Raw genomic sequence first — 20,918 nt, 5'->3', positions numbered from 1 at the left:
AGTAGAGCAAAGAGAGGGATTGCAGTTGCTGGGTTTGATCTTTGAGAGCAGAGTCTTTGGTTTTCAGGAGGAAAGAAAGGGTTGTTTTCTCTTTCTTTTGTTGTTTCCAATTTTAATTTTGCTTTATCGAGCTTGTGATAGTAGGTGTCTTAGGCAGTAGTTATGATGTTGGCAGAACATATTTTAGTTTGTTGTTTTCTCTCTCCTGCATTTATTTTTTAATAAAATCCCAGGTAAGTTTAAAACATAATAATAATAAGAATAGTATTGGCACTCGTTTCCTTAAAGCTCTGTTTTTAAGATCATGATCCTTGTATTAATTCTATAATTCAAAACGGAAAATAAATAACAGTTAGCGTAGGAAAAAATGAGTATGAATATGAAATTACAAAAAAAATAAATAAATAAATAAATAAAACCTTACCTTCAAACTCGACGAAGAAAGAGTTGCCGTGAGATCAATACTAATTTACTTTTTTCTTTAATTTTGCAGGAAGAATATGAACGACGGATACTAATTTATTTTGATTTGGCAACTATGGATTTTCCCATTTATTTATACTAATTCTTCATTTTTCGTCTGTCATATTTCCGTTTATTCAGAATAAAAATGGAAAAATGCATTATGCTCCTATTATTAGGAAAAATATTGCTTCAAAAAGTTAGGAATCATATATCAAATTACACGGTGACAAATGGCATTCAAAATTTCAATAGTATTTAAAACCCCAGCCAAGACGGAGAATAACTCAGTTCTACAGTTGCAAGGTCCAACCAAATTAAAACGTAGGTAAAGCAGAAATACATAGACCATTTTCACAACCATGACCTGGGCATTTTGATTTGTAAATGACATAAAACAAGTAATGATGAATCACTCAACACTCGATTTATGTTTTACATTGTACAACCAGAACTGGCCCCACCAAATGAAATTTATACAATATGAACTAAAACGCAATGCATCAGGCGAAACATGTCAAAAATATGATTCAATAGTATGGGAGAAATTACCTCAGCTTGAGTCCGAGTCCTGCCTGCTTGCTAAACACAACTCATGCAACTCATTGAGTATCCACTCCTCCCCCGTGTGTCCGCCCAACACCAACACCCTGGTCCCTCCAACCACACATGTACTATGTCCCCAAGCAAATTTTGGTGGTTGCCCAGGAACATTCAGTGTCCTCCATGATGGTTTCTCCTCCGAAGGATCCAGGAGAAACAGCTGAGAAGGAGAGTGCAACCCTGCAATTGAACCACCAAATATAATTATCCTCCCACAAGGCATGCTTACCGCAACATGATCCAGTCTAGGAGGAGGTACCACAGCATTTTGGCTACCAACACTGGTGAAGGCACTACAGTCCAGTTGCCGCCACTGTGGTTCTTCGTCCTCCAAATCAATGGTGTAGGCTTCACCTGATCGCAATCGCAAGTTCCCGCTCTTTGCAAGCCCCCCAAACATAAGAATTTTAGTACGCCCATAAACTGAAAGCGAATGGCCCAACCTTGATGGGGGTGCCCATGATGTCGGAATCTCTTTCCATGTTGGCTTGTCTGTAGTAAGATCCAACAGATACGTGTCACTGAGAAGCACCCCCGCATCCGTGCACCCACCAGACACAACCAACTTAGAACCGTCTATTGTGCAAGAGCTATGCCAAGATCTAGGGAGAGGGGGAGCACCACCAGAAACTTCTTTCCATGTAGGTTGTTTGGCATCCAAGTCAAGGACAAAGACGTCATTGAGCAATCCTTGTCTTCCACATCCTCCAAAGACCACCAACCAGGAACCATTTAGGCATGAAAGAGTATGGCCCCAACGCCCTGGAGGGGATGATTCCACACTTACACGCTGCCACGCTGGATTTGCAGCATCAAGGTTGAGAACAAACGTGTCATCCATAGGCTGCATATTGACTCCCTCGCCTCCGAAAAGGACTAGACGGTTCCCTGCTGCACATGCACTGAAGTTGCAACGTGAAGGCTCCACAGCACCACCTACAGTCAGTTTCCTCCAACAAACTGCCTCAAGAGTGGTCAGCTCTCTGGCAAGACGTCCCCATCCCAGCTTTTTTGTCATCATTTCCAGTGTACCAGTGACCTCTCTTCCCCAGGCATTTTGACATACCATCTTTCTCACATGCTCATTTTTTGTTAATTGTCGTATCCTTCTACAGACAGATCCAATAGAAGCGACATCTCTCGGTGTTAACCGAGATAAAATGTTATGAGCCAAAACTTCATCAGAGAGCTGGAGTATCCCACATATTTCTCGATGCTGACTGAATGGTGGATTGCTGAAATGAGAGTATTGAGCAGACTCATCCAACTGCTGATTACAAGTCTCTTTGAAAACCGGATATGATACACGATTCAGATCTAGTTTTGCTTCAGAAAACACTTGAATACCAATAATGTGTGTGACTATTCCATCATCATCATGTATAGGTGCAAGTTTCAATATGTTCACCAATGGAGTGCCATCCTTCCTGAAATTCAGAAGCTCACCTTGGAATTCAATACCTTCCTCAAGACATCTCCGGATCTCAGAAACAACAAAAGGATCTACCAAAGGGTGCCGTCTTTGAGCACATTGATCTCTATACTGTAAAAACCGACTGAAAGAAATCCCATAGAGTCAATCTAGATCCTCTATATCAAGCAATTATTAAAAGATAAAGAAACATCACAACTAGCTAGGGAAGCATAAGCATCATTGGCAAATGAAAACTTCCATTACAAAATTGTGAATACTAGCCAAGAGGATGCCAACATGGAAATACATTAACACATTAAAAACTAAAACAACTGAATGCTGGATGTCTCTTGTTCACCATAAAAATCTTAAATCCTTTTCAACCCAGCCAAAGTGGAAAAAGATAAATTTGCAGCACACTATGCTCCTTTTAACACCAAGAAACAAAATTCGTCAACATTCTTGAGTTAGTACTTTGCCATTGACAAACTTTTTGCTAAATATTCAGAGAAGATGACTGGTATTCACGTGTAGTTACAGTAGTTTAGGGCCTGCAAGATTTTTTTTCCCTTTTTTACTTCTCAAGCTGGAAAGAAGACTAAAATAACACACTAAAGCCATCTTTCAAAAAGGAGAGGTTCAATTAGATTGATACTTCTCTGCTTCTCCTTGCAACCCCTCCTTTTGATTATTGGCAAAGAACTTGGACAACCAAAGCTCACTCCAGACATGCTTCTTCTTAGTTCATCCCATACTGATCTACATCTGAAATAAGATAGTACTTAAGATTATGTTGGAAAATTCTCTTAGGAGAATTCATCAATAAGATTGTCAAGCACGTATTTCCTTTCTTTAATAATACTGCCTTGATTGGAAGCAGAACTAACTTTCCTACAAGACGAAACCAAAACTAGTTGCTGTAGATGATCCCTAGATCTTGAATCTTCTACCATTTATGTGAAAGTCGTCACGATGAATGTTCACTTGGTTAAAATGCTTTATAGATGCCTTTCACTATGCTGAAAAGGTAGACTTACTAAAATGGATTCAATGATTGAAACTAAGCAATTCACTACACACTCATCATTTTATCTATATAAAAACAAACAGCTTCTACTTCCTCTCTCCCAAAATAATTGTAATTAACACTACTTAAAAGTCAAGATTAAGTTTACTGGTTCTTTGACATGATACCAAAACATTCTGATGCAGTGATCCAAAAGATCCAAACTGTAACACTCAGCTACCTCTATTCTTTCTATTAATTTAATTTGAGCACAAGTCTGATAGATCTGCATTGATTCACATTATCAAGCCCTCAAGGCAAAGGCAGTATGCAAGAGATACAACCCATTCTATGTTCCTTGACACAAATGATCCAGAAGTTATTATACAGGGTTATGTAATTGACATTAAGAAATACTTTTTTGTTAATTTAAATTCGCCTAATGTTGTCTTTGTTTTATTTTATTTTTCTTAGACTTGAGCAGTTAGGGCTGCATGTAACTTCAATATTATCCACCACCGAAATGATTCATGTTCTTAGACCGAATAATTCATATCTATGACTTCAATTTAGAGCCTAGATTTACATATTCAACCTTAATATCCTGCAAAAGATAAGTTCAGCATTCATGATATTTATTTACTTTTCTTAAGATCAATCCCTAATTTTGTTCTGTTCTCATATCTTTATTTTTTTGCTCTTAACCTTCTACTAACTAAATGAAAAACCAAAAAAAAAAAAAAAACACTGTTCTGTAAAAAGTCTTGAGCTCCTATCACCTTCATATTTGACTACTTGCAAGAAATAAATGTCCGTGAATTTTCTATTTAACACCTTTACACCATCAAATGAGTAGCACGGCTCCAATAAACAAACACTTGCAACTTGTTTAGATCAATTACTAAAAGTTGCTTCAAATCACTAGAAATCATCAACTGTCCCTTAAATTTACTCAAAAAAATCTTCAATTACTCCAAAAATCAGCACAAAATATTATTCAAAAACGAAAGGAAAAGAAACTAAAATATCTCACCAGTTCCTACCAAGGACTTCGTCGGCTCGGTAACCGGTGAAAACCTCGAAGACTTTGTTGACATAAATAATAGGGAAATCGGGCTCCAAAGCATCGGAAACAACGAAAGAAGTCGGAGTTGTAGGGTAATACAATAGTCCTGGTTTCTTCGGAAGCTGGCTCTCTTCTTCTTCATCATCATCTTCTTGTTGTTGTTGTTCCTCCATTTCTTGTCGTTTTACTTCATCTTTTGCAAATCGTTGCCGTTTTCCACTGCTTTGCATCACTTCTTCTCCTTTAGACATTTTCTATTTTTTGGTGCTTTATTTTTTTCCCCTGTTTCTATGGGAGGTGTGGGCTTTACCTTCTTCAAGTTTTGTTATTGTTGAAGGGAAGATATTTTACGCGTTGAATTTCTCTTATCCAAAATGCCCTTATTTACCTACCATATTTGCAAATATGCCTCCATTTGTGCTCTCACTCCAACCTTTGTAATTACCAAGTATTAGTTTTTAGATCATTTTTTTATTTTACTTGTTTTTTTCCGAATTATCATTTTATTTTTTTAATTTTTTATTTTCCCAACTTAAAAAAATAGCCATATATCATTATTATACTTCAAAGATATTATTCATGTTAACGGTAGATTAATGAGCTCGACCTATTATATTAAAATATTTGTAAACGATAAATTTAGGTCTAGTTTAAGAATTATTCTCAAAAGTGTTTTTGGTAAAAGAATATTTTTGTAGAGAAGTTAAAATTTTCAGTTTCTTAAAAAAGTGTTCAGTTTTTGAAAAAACATTTTTGGGTCAATTTTTTAATTGGAAGAAGCACTTTTTTATCTGATAAAATAGCTTGTTTAGAAATATTTTTGTTCTAAAAATACTTCTTAGAAATAATACTAAACACACCCTTAGATGAAATAGATAAGAACACAAGTATTATCCCCGCAAAAAGGTCGGGTTATCTTCTCTTCTGTAGTTTTATTTTCTTGTTTTTTATTTTTTCGTTACAAAGTCTATGGATTGACTAATAGTTAGTTGTGAAAAAACCTTTAAAAAGTGCTTTTGAAATATTTGATGGTGTTTATCATTATTGTCAAAACGTGCTTTTGAGAAGATAAAATATTAATTTTAGACATAATATTGTAAAATAGAATATTTAATGGGGTAAAAAGGTGGGCAAAATACCAAAAAAAAGCCCTATTTTTTAAAAATTTATCGAAATGGGCTCGGTATTTTATTATTTACAAGAATGGGTCATTTTTTCCGAAATCGCGTCCACGTCAGCGCGATGTGTCAGCAAATCGTGTCCACGTCAGAGCGCTTTACTTACGTGGACACAAATCGCGCCTACAAGGACGCGATTTGCTGACACATCGCGCTGACGTGGACGCGATTTCGGGGAAAATAGCCCATTTCGGTAAATTTTTTAAAAATAGGGCTTTTTTGGTTTTTTGCCCCAATATGTATTACTGTAATATGTAGCTCAAATTATGTATTGTAGTTAATATTCATAATATTGTAGCTCAAATTATCAATCCGTCTATACTATTGTACTAATAATATATATTAATGTAATATTGAAGAGTTAATTGATTAAAAAAATAAATGCAACAAGTACAAAAAAGATTCAAAATTATTACCAACAAGATTTGAACCAAGGTACTAAGAGAAAAGAGCAAGCATCTTAACCAACTAAGCTAAACTAATTAATTAACATATTATAAAAATACTGTTATTATCTTAATTATATTACTTACATTCTAACGATTTATCAGACCTATTCCATACACGTGTCAAATCAGAAAAAATAATACAACAATTCTGTAAAAAAAATTCCGGTGTTTACTTCAAATAAATAAGGAAAATAATGATTTGAATGTTTTAAAATTCAATTTTAAACCGAAAAAATCAAAATTTAGAGGTAAAAAAGGATCTTTTTCGACGAAAACTGCGGCAAACCGCCTTCGGCTGTCAGAGCGTAGATCTCGAAAAGTTATTCGAAATAAAAAAAATCGTCTCAATCGGACAACCGAGCAAAAAGCTATGGCCTTTCAAAGTTTTCCAAGCTAAAAAACATAAATGATCACTTTTTTGACCGATGGGTACTGTTCACATACGGCGCAAATCGCGTCCACGTAAGCGCGACTTGCTTCCACGTCAGCAAATCGCGCTTACGTGGACGTGATTTGTTGCCACGTAAGTAATCGCGTTGACGTGGACGCGATTTCGGAAAAAATGGCCCATTCCGGTAAATAATAAAATATCAAGCTCATTTCGGTAAATTTTAAAAAATAGGGCTTTTATGTGTAATTCGCCCTAAAAAGGTGACTTCATTTAAAAACACTTTTTTAAAAGTTAAAATTTGTTGTTTGGGTTAAATATCGTGTTTATAAATAAGGTTTGATTTAATAAATTGGTAGTTTATCTTTTTTTAATTTTTAATTAAGATTTGAGTTAGAAAAATATTTTTTCACTCTCAATGATAGACAAAACCTAAGTATTGAAGAGCATGTAAGAGTACAAACTTTTGCATGCAAAACAATGAAATTGAAATTTTCTTTTCTAAATGAAGATTCATTTATTTTAATTTTTTTCTTAATTCATAAAATATTTACATTCAAATCTTTAATTAATATTAAGATTTATGAATAATTTATTACCTCTTTTTCTTATAAATAATTTTAATTAATTCATTTTTAAATTTTGATGACCGAAAGATATTACAATCATTGCTTGCTCTATGGGGGTAGGATTATTTATGTTCTTAAGATCATAATGTTAATTAAAATTATTAAATTGAAGGTTAGTTATTATGAATGTGATTATTTTTTTCTCCTAAACTTTTCTAAACTCACAGCTTGTTTGGTTTGGTGTATTGGCTATGCCAATACACCTCTAATTGGTGGGCCCCACCTAATACCTTTCTAATCCGCCGTTTGGTTCAGCGTATTGCTAATACGCGTGGATTCCGTTACTTTCCTAATCGGTAAAAAGCACCGATTTCTATTCCCCCCTTCTGCCCAGATTAGGTGACGCTTCAGCAAACCCTCCCTCTTTTACCCTCCCCCGATCCCCTCTGTTTCTCTTCTGCTTTCCACCTTCATCCGATTTGCTTCCTTGTTTCATTGCTTTTCTTTTCTGCCGATTTGGTCCCAGTTTATTTTCTTGCCTTTTCCTTTGTTTTCTTTCGTTTTCCCTCTTACCAAACACTAAATTTTCCCTCTCCTTCTCTCTATTTTCTTTCATAATACTCGGAGCGTAAAAAGAAAAAATACTGTAATTACTTTCTAGACGATAACTAGAGAGAGTGAAGCCAAGAACTTTCTGGAATTTTTAATCTAACCTTCTTCTTTTTTTGTTTTAGTTCAGAGAGAGTGTTTTTGAATTTCATCGTTTGTTAATTTCTTCTTTAGTTTCCTTTTTTTTGCTACTTGATTCGGTTAACGATCAATATGTGAGATTTAGCTCTTTGATAGTCGGAATTAGAATGATGGAGCGGTTAATCTCCGTTTGTTTACAGTTGATTTTGGTGTTGGATTTGGTTTTCAGAGTTTCAGGAAATGCGGAAGGTTCGTCATGATTATTTCCTCTTATTTTCTTGTTTGAACTTTGAACTTTGCAAATGGAATTATTGTTAAATTTAATGTATATGATTCAAATTAGATGAATTTAGTAGCTATTGGATTGGTTTAGCAGTGGCATAAGGTTGACTGTTTGTTTTAAATTTCAATTAGCTTTGGTGCTGTAATTGGCTTGACTGAAGAGATACTTGCACGCTAACTAATTTATGCGAAAGTTTTCGATACAATTTTACGTTCTAATTCTCGATATCCAGTTTGGTTAAATTAACCAATGCGTTGTCTTCATCCATGTCTGATGTCGTCTTGAACCCTGTTTGTTGTTTTGAATCTTTCAAGTTATAGTGGAGCTTTAGCGCTTTACAGTATTTTAAATGTTTTCATGATATGATTTTAACTTCTTTGTTGTTATCTGTTTATGTGATGAAATAAATCTTCTTTACAGTATTTTAAATGGTGCAGGATGTTGTATTATGCCATGCAGGGATCTTTCAAACAATAAGCTAGAAGGAGATATTCCAGTTAATGGTTCCTTTTCACTCTTCACTCCCATCAGGTTTTTCTCTTATGCTATTTCATGTTTCTCTCACCCTAACTTCTGATCCTCGTCGCCACTGTTTTATCATATCTGTACTCTTAGGCTAGCCTCTTGAATTGCTGCTTCTTTTGTTCACAGTTTTGCTAATAATCGGTTGAATAATCCTCCACCTGCTCTGACGCCTCCTATCACACCTACAGCTCCAATTCCATCAGGTTTGTTCTCGATTTTATTATTATTATTATTAATTATTATTAGCTTTTAATTGTGCTTAACTTTGAGGCCTGCTTCACTTTTATTTGTATTTATATAGATATTTGATTAGGAGTTGAGATATTCCTTTGTATTTTTCTTTGCATTTGCCAATTTTTTGGTATATTGCTGATCCTGAGCTTTTTTACATCTGGGTCTGTTTTTTAAGAAGGTGCCTTTGAGCTCAGATCTAAAATCTGATTATAATATTGCCTAAGATGGCTTTAGGTTCCTGTTTAAGAGGTACTGGCTGTTTTCTCCTCGTTTATTTCTTTAGTCTCATGTTTCACATTTGTGCTATGCTCTCTGTATTTGGTGCGCCATTTATCATATGTATGTTCTTCAGGTTGCCAATTTTTTTCTGACTGTTAATTATTAAATCTATTGTTAGCCTCAATTATCAAATATCTTCTCTTTTGCTTCTTCAGTTTGAGATGATATTCTGAGCTACTGATCACCTACTGGAAACTTGTATTATAACATTTGTTATTTTTAAATTCATGTGCTTGGTGAATGTGGATTGTCTTTGAATCGAAGTGGAATTGTTAGAAATTCGTGGATGCCAAATACTTTTTGAACTCTTGTTACAATGGACCATCTATTGATCTGATTTTTACATTGTCTAGAACGTCCGGAATCTCAAGCACCACTTGATTGGGCTGTAAGGAAACAGATTGCATTAGGAGCTGCAAGGGGGCTTGCATATTTGCATGATCATTGTGACCCTAAGATTATACACCGTGATGTAAAGGCTGCAAATATATTGTTGGATGAGGAATTTGAAGTAGTTGTCGGAGACTTTGGATTGGCCAAATTAATGCACTACAAAGATACGCACGTCACAACTGCTGTTCGTGGCACAATTGGTCACATAGCTCCTGAATACCTATCAACTGGAAAGTCATTAGAGAAAACTGATGTTTTTGGCTACGGTGTCATGCTTCTTGAACTCATTACAAGACAGAGGGCTTTCGATCTAGCTCGGCTTGCAAATGATGATGATGTCATGCAGCCATTACCTCTCAGAGCTGCACAAGACCTCATTAGATTCTTGCATCAGCCTGTTTATCATAGTCAGAGATTTAAATTGTGGCTTAGCTATTTTGAGATATATGGTGGAAAACTCTTTGACCTTTTGAGTGATAGAAAGTAATTCCCTTTTCTTTCCTTGCTTATTTATTTATGCATGTCCATGTGTGTTATAAATCAATTTCTTTCTTAAAAGCACTTGATTGAGTATGATGTGTAATAAATTTTAATTATCTTCTGGTTTGACCTTCTATTATGTATCAAGTCATTTGCCCTTCACACATTCTCTCTTTCAATATGTATTCTGGTATAAATGTGCATGCACATACATATTCGAATTTTTTAAAATTGGAACATTAGATATAATCAAGTAAAGAACTTGATTAAAAAACAAATATTCAATATATTAAAATTGGATCTGTAGATATAATACAATGAATAAATTGTAAGGTGATTAAAATTGAATGAATAAATTAGAAAAATTTTATTAAAAATAAAACTAATTAAATGTGTATATTCATATACACTGCATTAATTAAAAATATTTTTAAATAATTAAAATAAAAAATATTATTTTAATAATATTACATATATATCGACTTTTGAACCAGTGGCAACTACTTCAGTACAAAATAAAAAAGGTAATTAATAAGCAGGCTCATTCATAATTTTTCCCCACAGAATGAATGATGTTATTTGCAAACAAAAGCCGTCCTCAAAAATCTTCTCCCAAATTTTTTTTGCCATTGATATAAATATAAACTGGTTAATGTGGTATATTAATATATAAAAGGAAATGAGTATATAAATTCATATAAGAATATTGATTATTAAAAATTTTATTAAATTATATATTTTAATTATAATATATTTAATAATAATTATGTTAAAATATGATTAAATTATTTATTATTGATATTAATAATCTTATTAAAATTTAATAACAATAACAATAATTATTTACCTAAACCAATTTATGCTAAGGGTATTCTAGTCATTTTAGTTTTTTCCATTATGCTATTACACCTCTATTCCATTCAACCAAACACAAGATTACTATTACGCCTCTATTCCATTACATTCAACCAAACAGTTGATTTGCTATTACACCTCTATTCCAATACACCTCTAATCCAATACACCTCTATTCCAATACACCTCTAATCCAATACAGCGAACCAAACGTGCCCTCAATGCAGTGATGGTAAGGAATTAAACCAAAAAAAGGAGAATGGCGGTCTGGTAATTAAATAAGAAAAGGAGCGGCAAAAAATAAAGAGAAAGCGTCCACATCAGTGTAGTGAGAAACACGTATCAAACTACAAAAGGAAGAAAAAAAATCTAAACTGAATCTGGCACCTGAGGGCTTCCACGTCATCAAGGTGGGATAAGATATTTATTTTAAAGTCAGGCTGGTGGCCGTGGCCGGCACTGGAAACGAACCCATCATCTCATCCCTCAATTCTATGGTCCTCACTCCTCACCCCCTCTTCCCTTTCGCTTTTTTGCCCCCCTCTTTTATATATGGGTTAATATCATGCTTTACCTCTAAACTTGTCTAAAAATATTTGTTGGTACCTAAATTTTTTTTATACTTAGTTGGTATCTAATTTTGTATCTCGCCAAATGCATTTCTCCAATTTATTAATGACGTTAATTTTAAAGATTAGCATGTAGTTTGCCTCTTGAATTTGTTTAAAATTACCTAATAGGTAACTAGTGACGGAGCTAGAATTTTTTTTAAGGCCGCGAAATTAAATTATATATTTTTATGATAGTAAAAATGTAAATTCATCATTTTAATAGTCTATACCTTTAAAATTTTTAAATGATTAAATCAATTTTTATCATTTTAGGATGCCAAAATGTAATTTTATCATTACTAATTTAAAATTTTATAAATTATAAAGAATTTAAATGAAAATTTTTCCATTTTAGGAGGGTTCAGCCCCTAGCTCCACTATGGTTGATACCTAAACTTTTGTAAATTAATTTATATTTTTAAAAGATTTTTAATTTTTTAATTTTTGTTCATACTAAGAAATTGCCATGTGTCACTATAAAATTACCCATTAATATTACGTTAGTACAAGTTAACGATGTTAATGACATCATTATTCGAATTTATTTTATTTTTGCATATAAGAGATTTGGATTTCAATATTTGAATCCATTATCCTTTTACTTTTTAAAAATTTTATTTATTTTCTTAAATTTATTTAAAAATATTTTTTGGAAGAAATTTAAAAATATTATTATACTCGATAAATGGGGATATTTAGCGTATTTAGATATTTAATGGATAGTTTGATTAAATCAAAATTGGATTAAAATAATAATAATCAAATTTAATGCTAAAAATAAATGAAGGATTAAAATTTTACAGATATGACATGTTGGAACATTTTCAAATATTTATAGTGTTCCAATAACTATAAATGAAAGAGTGTAACTAATTAAAAGTTATATTGTTGGTTATTGATCAAAGAGTTATGATTATTCATAATAATAAGTTATATCACTTGATTTTGTAATAAAAAAAATTAAATAGTTATGTTTATTTAAGAGATATTACTTAAATAGTTGTATCTCTAACTTTAATAATTGTATCTATTTAAGAGGTATTAGTTGAATTATTATGTCTCTTTAAAAGATGTGATTATTCATAAAACATGTACCTATTAAAAGTTATATTTGTAGGAAGAGTCACGAGGATTCTTATAAATAGAAATGAGATTTTATTTAGATGATATATAAAAAATTTCTCATCAAAAGTTCTTTTTATTCTTCTTTCATTTAAACTATAGTTTGTTTATGGAAATTCCTTGTGAAATTAATTTTCTTGTTATATTTTGCTCGGTACGCAATGGACTATTTTTGTTTGTGCAAAACGCAAATAGTCACTTGGCCTCATTATATTCTCGATGTTCATTTGCTTGAAACTCATTTACACACCAAGTATAGGTGGGGGGCAAATAGAACCTTGAAGATAGTGGCTTGAGACACGCTTTGGAGCCTTGTGCTATTGATTCGTTTTGTTGTTCAAGTTATTGTTCGTGTTCCATTTGTGTTTGAGATATTTCTTACTAAAAGTTCACACTAACAATATATGAGAAAAAAATTTGTATGAAACTATGATTCCACGTCATCTCTATCCCTTTTTAATAGGAGTATGGCAAATCAGATTTTTTCTCTTAATTTTTAACTTTTTCCTTTGAAAAAATTCAAATCGAACTAAAAATACAAAATCAGGAGAAAAAATCTAATTTATCATGCACCTATTGAAAAAGAATAAGGATAATGATAGCGTAGAATCATAATTTCATATAATCCCTTCTCAACAATATATATATTCGATTTGGGTTATCCCTAATAAAAACATTAAAATAGTTGTATTAAGACATTAAGAATGGCATTGGGAAAATCCTACAAACTAACGATCACAATTGGCAAGACAAAACAGCAAAGAAGTAAAGAAGATTTGATAAACCACAGGAGCCAATATAATAAAAAAAATATAGTGATTTTATCATGATCTGCCTTGGAAATTATTATCCCAACATTACAAAATAACATCTTATTTCTTAGATCAAGTAGCAGAAGCGGCTTTCAGTGCTTTCTGTCGGACGACCTTAAGAACCTCAACCAGTATGTGGTTGGGAGCCATTGTCTCTTTCACCAAAGCTAAATGGTTTAGCTTCGTCACCCAAGAGTGTAGCAGTGGGGTCTTCTCCGAGTCTACCATTTTAATCCCAAGGACCTCTTCCATGGCAACATGGAAGCTAAACACTGAACATATTACAAAGTCAAGGTATCCCACGTTGTTGTCGTCTGGGAAAATGTCCTTCAGTCCCTCCTCCAATACCTTTATTGTCTCCAACATCTTGTTTATGTCTTTTTCTTGTTCTTCTCCATCAGATTTCAAAACTTTAACCATTGTCTCAAACAACTACACCCAATAAAATATGAAATTAATTAAAATGATAGTGAACATCCATTGTTTTTAAAGATATTGGTGTATATTCGTACCTGCGACTGATGAATGAAGGTAGCCCAGAAGCGAAGTTGGCTCTTTTTGTAGGGATCAGCAGGCAAAATTGGGGGGCCATTTTTCCAAGTTTCATCAATGTATTCAATGATGACAAGCGACTCAACAATGGGATTTCCATTGTGAACAAGTATTGGAAGCCTTTGGTGAATAGGATTGTACTTGAACACCAATGGACTTTTGTTAAACATATCTTCTTCAACATACTCGTAGGATACGCCTTTAAGCTTGAGTGCCAACTCTACCCTTTTTGTGTATGGACTCGCCCATATTCCGAGTAGCAGCACTTTGTTCTGCTTCTCCATCCCACACCTTTAGTTGGACATGGCGTCCATGTGAACAACTACTTATTCAGTCCACCTCTCTCTTGTGTTGAACATAGAAATTAAAAAGAAAGTCAACTTGCTGAATAGAATAACAAGTTTAGTTAGCCAGGACAATGTGAACTATATCCAATCTACGTTTCTTCACATGACTTCATAATCTCGTTGATGTAGGGATTAATCAATTATCTTGGTTATAAACAATGATGTTTAATACCAAAAGGAGTACCGGTTCAGGTAATGGTTTTGAACCGATTAGATCAAATATTATTAAACTATTTTTTTAAAATTTTAATAATTTTTTAATCAAATTGGTCAGACCGAAAAACCGATGACCTGATTGATTCGACCATCTGTCTCGTTCTAAAAATATTAGTTATAAGTTATTATATATTTTAGAGGTAAAAGACTAGAGACTGTATAATTAATGCAATGGATGAGTTCATAGGCCGAGTTAGGTTGAGTTTGTGTATGATATTAACATATTTTATACTTGACTTAATATAAGCCAACTTATAGGCTTAAAATTTACCTAAACTCTCTCATATTTTTTGAAAACTATTTATATTATTTTTAGTTCAATATTTGATAGTTTTATATACTTTTCTATTTATTAAAATTATATATATCCATTTTACCATTTTTTACATATTTTAATATTTATATTATAATATTATATATTATTATAGATTTAATTTTTTTATGTAGGATAAAATACATAATATATTAAAAATTTAGAAAGTATACCGGGATTAAACTCAAATATTCAAGGTCATTTTTAAAATCTAGCCTATAGTCAAAATTTATACTAACCTTTATTATATCAACAGTCACTCAACTTTGATTCCAATAATAAAATAGTCATTTAACTTTCAACTCAGTCACCAAACTTCAAAAAAATAACAAGTCAGTCACTAATGGTTGACAACGGCAGTTAATAACAAAACAAGTGACTGATTTGTCACTTTTTGATAACGTTAGTGATTGATTTGTTAGTTTTTTTTTAAAGTTTAATGATTGAATTAAAAATTGAGTTATTATTTTGTTATTAGAACCAAAGTTAAGTAACTATTAGTGTAATTTAACCCTACAATTTACTAGCAACCCAAATAATGAATAAGTCGGTTTATCGAATTTCAGCTTTTGTTCCAACTCAAAAGGGAACTCATGGACTCCCCTTAAAATCGTTAGAAGACCGAAATTAGTATGATGTGGTGATTCTATATCCATAAAAGTTTTGAATTTGCATTAATAGCTTCAAAGAGTATTTTTAGATAAAAGATTTAGTTTCTTTTAATTTTAACAAATTTATCTATTCAGCAATTGTAATATTATTGTTTGAACAAATGATTATTTTAATATATTATTTGAAATTTGAATTTAAGTTTTTTTTGTCATATATGAATTTGATTTTAATATTTACTTTAATATTAGAGTTTTTTCAGTTCGAAATTTATTTATTTTTATCAATTTTAATGTTGAATTTAGTATTCAAATATTTTTATTTCTTTATTAGATCATATGTTAAATATTTGTTGAATCTAATATCAAATTAAGTAATTAAATCAAATTTAGTAACCAAATAAGATACACTAAAAAAATATAAGAGCTTAATTAATTAATAATAGCCGCACCGGAGCGAGAGACGCCACTCTCGGCAGCACCCGTTATAACAAAACGAAGCCCTATCCACAAGTCGCATCGTGAGGAGGAAGACAAAAGAAACCGCCGGTTTCGCTGTCGACGAAATCACCGCTGTCATCACTTTAACATATTTGATCTTCCAGCACCGCCGCCTGCGCCTCTACTACCAGTGAGAATACCTTGTCTCCTTTCCTTTAATTTCTACGCTTCAGATCTTTATCTATGTTTCCCGATTATTCTAAATTTTAGCGTTTTTAATTTATTTAGTTTAAAATTTCGATTTATCTTCAATCTTTTCTTTTTCCTCTAAAAAATAAGAAAAAGAATTAAGGTGAGATCTATCTGTGTTTATTTCGTTGTAATATTTATAATATTTTATAATATTTTCTGTTAATGGCACTATGCAGTATCAATTAAGCATTTTTTTACATTTATTTCTAATTATAAATTTAGCGAAGCATTTAATTTTGTTTAGAACTTTCGAGAAGGATTTTGATGAGGTGAAGAAACTATGGCAAGCAACTCAGGAAGAGGATACCCTACAAATGGTTCCATCTATGTTTGTAATTTACCTGAGGGAACTGATGAAAGTATGTTAGCCGAGTATTTTGGAACCATTGGCTTGCTAAAGGTATTCATAAAGCTTTGATGTAAAAACAAAATGTGTGCAGTTGTTTGTGTTTTCTGCCACTTATTGTCATATTTTTGCTGATTTTATAGAAAGATAAGCGAACTGGTCGACCTAAGGTATGGTTATACCGAGATAAAGTGACAAATGAGCCAAAAGGTGATGCAACGGTTACTTATGAGGATCCACATGCTGCGTTAGCTGCTGTTGAATGGTTTAATGGCAAGGATTTCCATGGGAGCACAATTGGTGTTTTTATGGCAGAGAGTAAGAGTAGTAATGCTGGTGTAGATGTTCCAACTGCAGCTGCTGATGGTGGTGGATTTGAGGACGATGCAGCAAAGGACATGGATGGGGGTGGTTGAAGGGGTAGAGGTCGGTTTGATTCTTCAGCGAAGATGTGGCAACAGGAGGGAGATTGGCTCTGTCCGAATACAAGGTCTGTGATGTGATATTGGTGAGCAGCTTCTTCTTGCTCTTTTTATAACTTTTCCTTCCAGTTGTCTTTACCTCTGATTGTTATGTCCATAATTCATATAATATATATTTTTTCTGGTTGCAGTTGTTCCAATGTCAATTTTTCATTTCGTGGTGTGTGCAATCGATGCGGAACTGCTCGACCTGCAGGTGCATCTGGTGGCGGAGGGGCCGGTGGTCGTGGGCGGGGTTGTGGTGCTCCTGATTCTGGAGGTCATGGCCGAGCAGTAGCTGCTACCGGTGGACTTTTTGGCCCAAATGATTGGCCTTGCCCTATGTATGACTTCTAATGCTCAAGTGAAATATTTATTTTTTCTGGTCTTTGTGTGGTCGTAGGGAAGTCAATATTTCCTTTTAGTTTTTCTGTTTATTTGGTATAAAGGAGAGCACTACTGCTTGAACCTGAGATCTCTAGCCTAGCATGCCCCCTCTCTTGCTACTTGAGCTTAGCCAAAGGGATGTCTTTAATATTTTGCTGTATTGTGCAAATTGGTTAGGAGCCACTAGGGATGGTTTTTATGGTGCTTTAAATGTTTTAACATTTCTAACTCTACCAATGTTAAGAATGCTGGTGTGTTTTTATATTTGAATACAAAGTCATCTTTTGCGCAATGTTATTTATGTCAATTCTTTGAATTTCTGTTTAACAGGTGTGGTAACATCAACTGGGCTAAGCATATGAAATGCAATATTTGCAACACTAACAAACCTGGTCACAATGAGGGCGGTGTGAGGTATTGATAAGTAATTGATATATTTGAATCTTAGATACAAATTGAAACCTCATGGATATTTTCATTGAAAAATTGATCTTTTGTCTTTGTATTGTTGATTTACTTTTCTAGGCTGGCTTTGTGTAGCTTGATCATTTGCTTCATTTCATTCTAATTGTAAGAGTATCCTTGAGGTGATTTTGACCTTTAATTCATATATGAATAAGTCATCAATCTTACAAGTGTGTCTTTTTTCTTTGATTTACCTTTTGGTTTTGGATGGGCATTTGTATTAACTCGTTTCCTCAATTTCTCTTTTTTCCGATGATTTCTCTTTGGTGTCTTTTTATCTTTTCTGAGTTATGGTGAGAAGGCTGAGAACCATGTTTCATTGACAGTATTGATATTGTTGCCTTTGCTATTGCCAATCAAGCATGAGACACCCCCTTTTGTTCTTCAACTTCACCAATACATATAAAGTTGCTAAAACGTGGCTTTGCTTACTGATCCTTTTCCAAAACAAACTTGTACCACACTCCCTCTACTGGAAGGAGATTGAAAATAAAAGAAAATTCCAATACACCAGCTAATTCTTCCATTTTCCTGTACTTCATCTCTTTCATAGTTTAGCAATTCTTTTTTCATGATTAGAGGGCACACAACGGCCTGGACCACAAACTATTCTTTCCTTTGTCATTATTATTTTAAGTATTTCACTGAAAAATATTTTTCAGAACAAAAATGGCTTATGCTTTGAGATTTGTTTGCTGTGCATCAATTTTGCTCCTTGATATGTAGTCAGGCAGGCAGTTTTTTTCTATTTCTATTTCTTTTCTTTTTTTTCCTCTTGAACTCCTTTATCTACTTTCTTACTATTTATTTGAGCCAATGTCTTGGAACTCTGGTGTCCATCATTTTTCCTTAAATATGTTTGTCAATTATTTTGCTTTGCGATGATACTAAGGGCTTGATATGCTGGTTAGACCCTATTTTATTGGCTTGATTGGGTTTTGTTAGTACAACTGGTATTCAACTTTCTAAAGTTTGTTCCATCATTTTCTCCTTAGCTACTCATTACCGTTATTTGAACTTGGTGGAATTTGTTGTGCAACTGGCTATCTACTGAGCAAGAAGATTCCTAAATTTAGTTAGTTAGACATTCACTTCATTTGAGGGAAAACTGAAAATAAATGTAGTTTCCTCTTATTACCTGAATTGCATACATTCTCCCACAAAGTGCATTATTCCTTTTAAATGGTTTTACCTGATTCTGTACTGATGTTCTGGAGTAACTGCCATTACTGCATAGGCATTCTTGTTATGTGCTTTCACGGTATTCTTCAACTTGTTAATTAATTTTATTATTAGAGCATTGGATTCATTTCCTCTTCTGTGTTCTTTTCTTTTAATTTTATTCACATCTCATTGATTTGACACGTTTGATGGGGTGAAATGCTAGTTTGTTTATGTCATTTTACTACAGTATCACTGAGCTTTCACTCCTTCTACCCTTCAACTTTTACTACTATGTGCAAAGCATCTTACGTTTGCTTTAAACCTGTGGCTAACAGAGGTGGACGTGCTGGTGGTTACAAAGAACTTGATGAAGAAGAGATAGAGGAAACAAGGCGACGTCGACGTGAGGCAGAAGATGTAATAATACATCTCTGTTGTCATTACTTGAAGCTTAGTTCATTGAATATCTTAATTTGATGGTAATTATTTATGTGTTAATCTCAGGATGATGGTGAGATGCATGATGAGTTTGGCAATCTCAAGAAAAAGTTCCGAGCAAAAACACAACAAGCTGAAGCTGCTCGAGTGCTACCAGGTTCAGGCCGTGCTGGCTGGGAGGTTGATGAACTAGGTATTGGGTTCATTATGTTGACAACTACTTCATTTGGCGCTGCATTGTTTTAGATACCGATCGTCATACATGTCAAGGTTATTTAATTAACTGGACAAACTGGAAATGAAAGATATAGGGTCCTCCTAGTTTAGGTTTCTAGGCTCCAGATTAGTTGGACTATATACATATGGGTGGTGACCACATTTCGTATCATATTTAGCCCAGATAGGTACTCATTGAAAACTTTCATATAGTTGTAGTTCACTTTTATTCAACCTAAAGAAAACAACTCTTTTCTAAATTTTTACCCTGTAAAGAAAAGGTGTTTTTTTTTCTCGATTTAAATAAAACAAGGTATTTACTTAAACCTTTTGCAGTGTTTTGATGTTTTGGAGTATCATAATGTTGTAGTAAAAGTGGGTATCTGGCAGGTGTAATTGACAGGAATGGAAGAGAAAGAAGCATAGATAGAGAAAGTAGCAAGAATAGAGAGCGTGAAGATAGGGAAAGACGCCGTAGTCGAAGTAGAGAGAGGGATAGGGGAAAGGATCGGAGGCGTGATTATAATTATGAGCGAGATAGAGACCGAGACCGAGACCGGAGCAGGTACTTTGACTGAGAAAGGAAGAACAGGAATTTTGAAATTGTTAACTTGATTTGCAGTGCTGTTTCTAAGCTTTTCTGGTAGTCTTTTTAACAGAAGAATAGGAATTTAACATTCTTGAAACTCCGGACTCTACTTTTATCTCTGTATTCAAATGTGTAAAATTTCAAACATTTCTTTAAGACATCAAAATGGTTTTTATTACCGTGAGATGATTTCTCAAGAAATATCAATTTTCTTTAAAGGTGTGATTGATGATGTTTGTCATTTTAATAATAAATTAAAAATTATTCAAAAATTAAATGAAATGTGTTTAATTCTAAAAATTAATTTAATTTTAATATTTACCGTTTAAATAATGTTTTAATATTTAAAAAATAATTCTACATAAATGAAATGAACTTTTATTACAACTCAAAACAATTCGTAAATATGAGAATACATTTTGGATATGTGAACATAGTTTGGAATATGAGTATTTTTTTAATATTTATTTCATTTTAAAAAAGATATTACTTTGTGACAAATAAGTATCAAAAATACAATTTTGAAAAGAAAAAAGGAAGATCCTTTCCAATACTTACAAACACAAATACTATAGTAGATCTGATTTATTATGAACAATATTAAAATTCTATTATGTCAACTCAAATGGTTTTCATACCAGTTTTTCCAATAATTGACCTCAGAACCTAGGTTACTCTCTCTTGTGTGATTAAATTGATAAAAA

At 33.0% G+C, this 20,918-nt stretch overlaps 3 protein-coding genes and 1 pseudogene across 4 annotated transcripts; 2 read left to right on the top strand and 2 right to left on the bottom strand.

Moving 5' to 3' along the window:
* Window positions 1–696: 696 nt before the first annotated feature.
* LOC107922146 (adagio protein 3) lies at window positions 697–4,922 on the bottom strand. Of its 2 annotated transcripts, XM_041086281.1 has the most exons (3): window positions 4,519–4,884; window positions 1,325–2,621; window positions 697–1,245 (listed from the first exon to the last, which is right to left on the bottom strand). In XM_041086281.1, the coding sequence occupies exons 1-3, from the start codon at window positions 4,800–4,802 to the stop codon at window positions 1,177–1,179; spliced, it is 1,650 nt and encodes a 549-aa protein (XP_040942215.1). In that variant the 5' UTR covers window positions 4,803–4,884; the 3' UTR covers window positions 697–1,176. The 2 variants fall into 2 exon arrangements, with proteins under 2 accessions (XP_040942215.1, XP_040942214.1); XM_041086280.1 differs by having other exon boundaries at window positions 697–2,621; window positions 4,519–4,922.
* A 4,169-nt stretch (window positions 4,923–9,091) lies between these two features.
* On the top strand, window positions 9,092–10,159 carry LOC107921895 (BRASSINOSTEROID INSENSITIVE 1-associated receptor kinase 1-like). Its single transcript, XM_041086378.1, has 2 exons — window positions 9,092–9,116; window positions 9,500–10,159. The coding sequence occupies exons 1-2, from the start codon at window positions 9,092–9,094 to the stop codon at window positions 10,024–10,026; spliced, it is 552 nt and encodes a 183-aa protein (XP_040942312.1). The 3' UTR covers window positions 10,027–10,159.
* A 3,332-nt stretch (window positions 10,160–13,491) lies between these two features.
* Window positions 13,492–14,255, bottom strand: LOC107921598 (glutathione S-transferase U9). Its single transcript, XM_016851430.2, has 2 exons — window positions 13,932–14,255; window positions 13,492–13,851 (listed from the first exon to the last, which is right to left on the bottom strand). Exons 1-2 carry the CDS (start codon window positions 14,253–14,255, stop codon window positions 13,492–13,494), a joined length of 684 nt encoding a protein of 227 aa, XP_016706919.2.
* A 1,629-nt stretch (window positions 14,256–15,884) lies between these two features.
* LOC107921125 (transcription initiation factor TFIID subunit 15-like) lies at window positions 15,885–20,398 on the top strand (annotated as a pseudogene).
* The last annotated feature ends 520 nt before the right edge of the window (window positions 20,399–20,918 follow it).

This window comes from Gossypium hirsutum, chromosome D01, assembly GCF_007990345.1.
Source record: "Gossypium hirsutum isolate 1008001.06 chromosome D01, Gossypium_hirsutum_v2.1, whole genome shotgun sequence".
In the NCBI taxonomy this organism is placed as follows: domain Eukaryota; kingdom Viridiplantae; phylum Streptophyta; class Magnoliopsida; order Malvales; family Malvaceae; genus Gossypium; species Gossypium hirsutum.
The sequence above is the reverse complement of the archived record's forward strand: the minus strand, read 5'-3'. Positions and strand labels throughout refer to the sequence as shown.

Bases quoted from the DNA above. Each gene is read 5' to 3' on its own strand.
- LOC107921598 (XM_016851430.2), bottom strand. From the start codon at position 14,255: ATGGAGAAGCAGAACAAAGTGCTGCTACTCGGAATATGGGCGAGTCCA. The intron at 13,852-13,931 runs GTACGAATATAC...TATTGGGTGTAG, and splicing joins CCTTCATTCATCAGTCGCAG to TTGTTTGAGACAATGGTTAA.
- LOC107921895 (XM_041086378.1), top strand. From the start codon at position 9,092: ATGGCTTTAGGTTCCTGTTTAAGAG. The intron at 9,117-9,499 runs GTACTGGCTGTT...TACATTGTCTAG, and splicing joins TTTAGGTTCCTGTTTAAGAG to AACGTCCGGAATCTCAAGCA.
- LOC107922146 (XM_041086280.1), bottom strand. From the start codon at position 4,802: ATGTCTAAAGGAGAAGAAGTGATGCAAAGCAGTGGAAAACGGCAACGA. The intron at 2,622-4,518 runs GTGAGATATTTT...GATTTCTTTCAG, and splicing joins GAAGTCCTTGGTAGGAACTG to TCGGTTTTTACAGTATAGAG.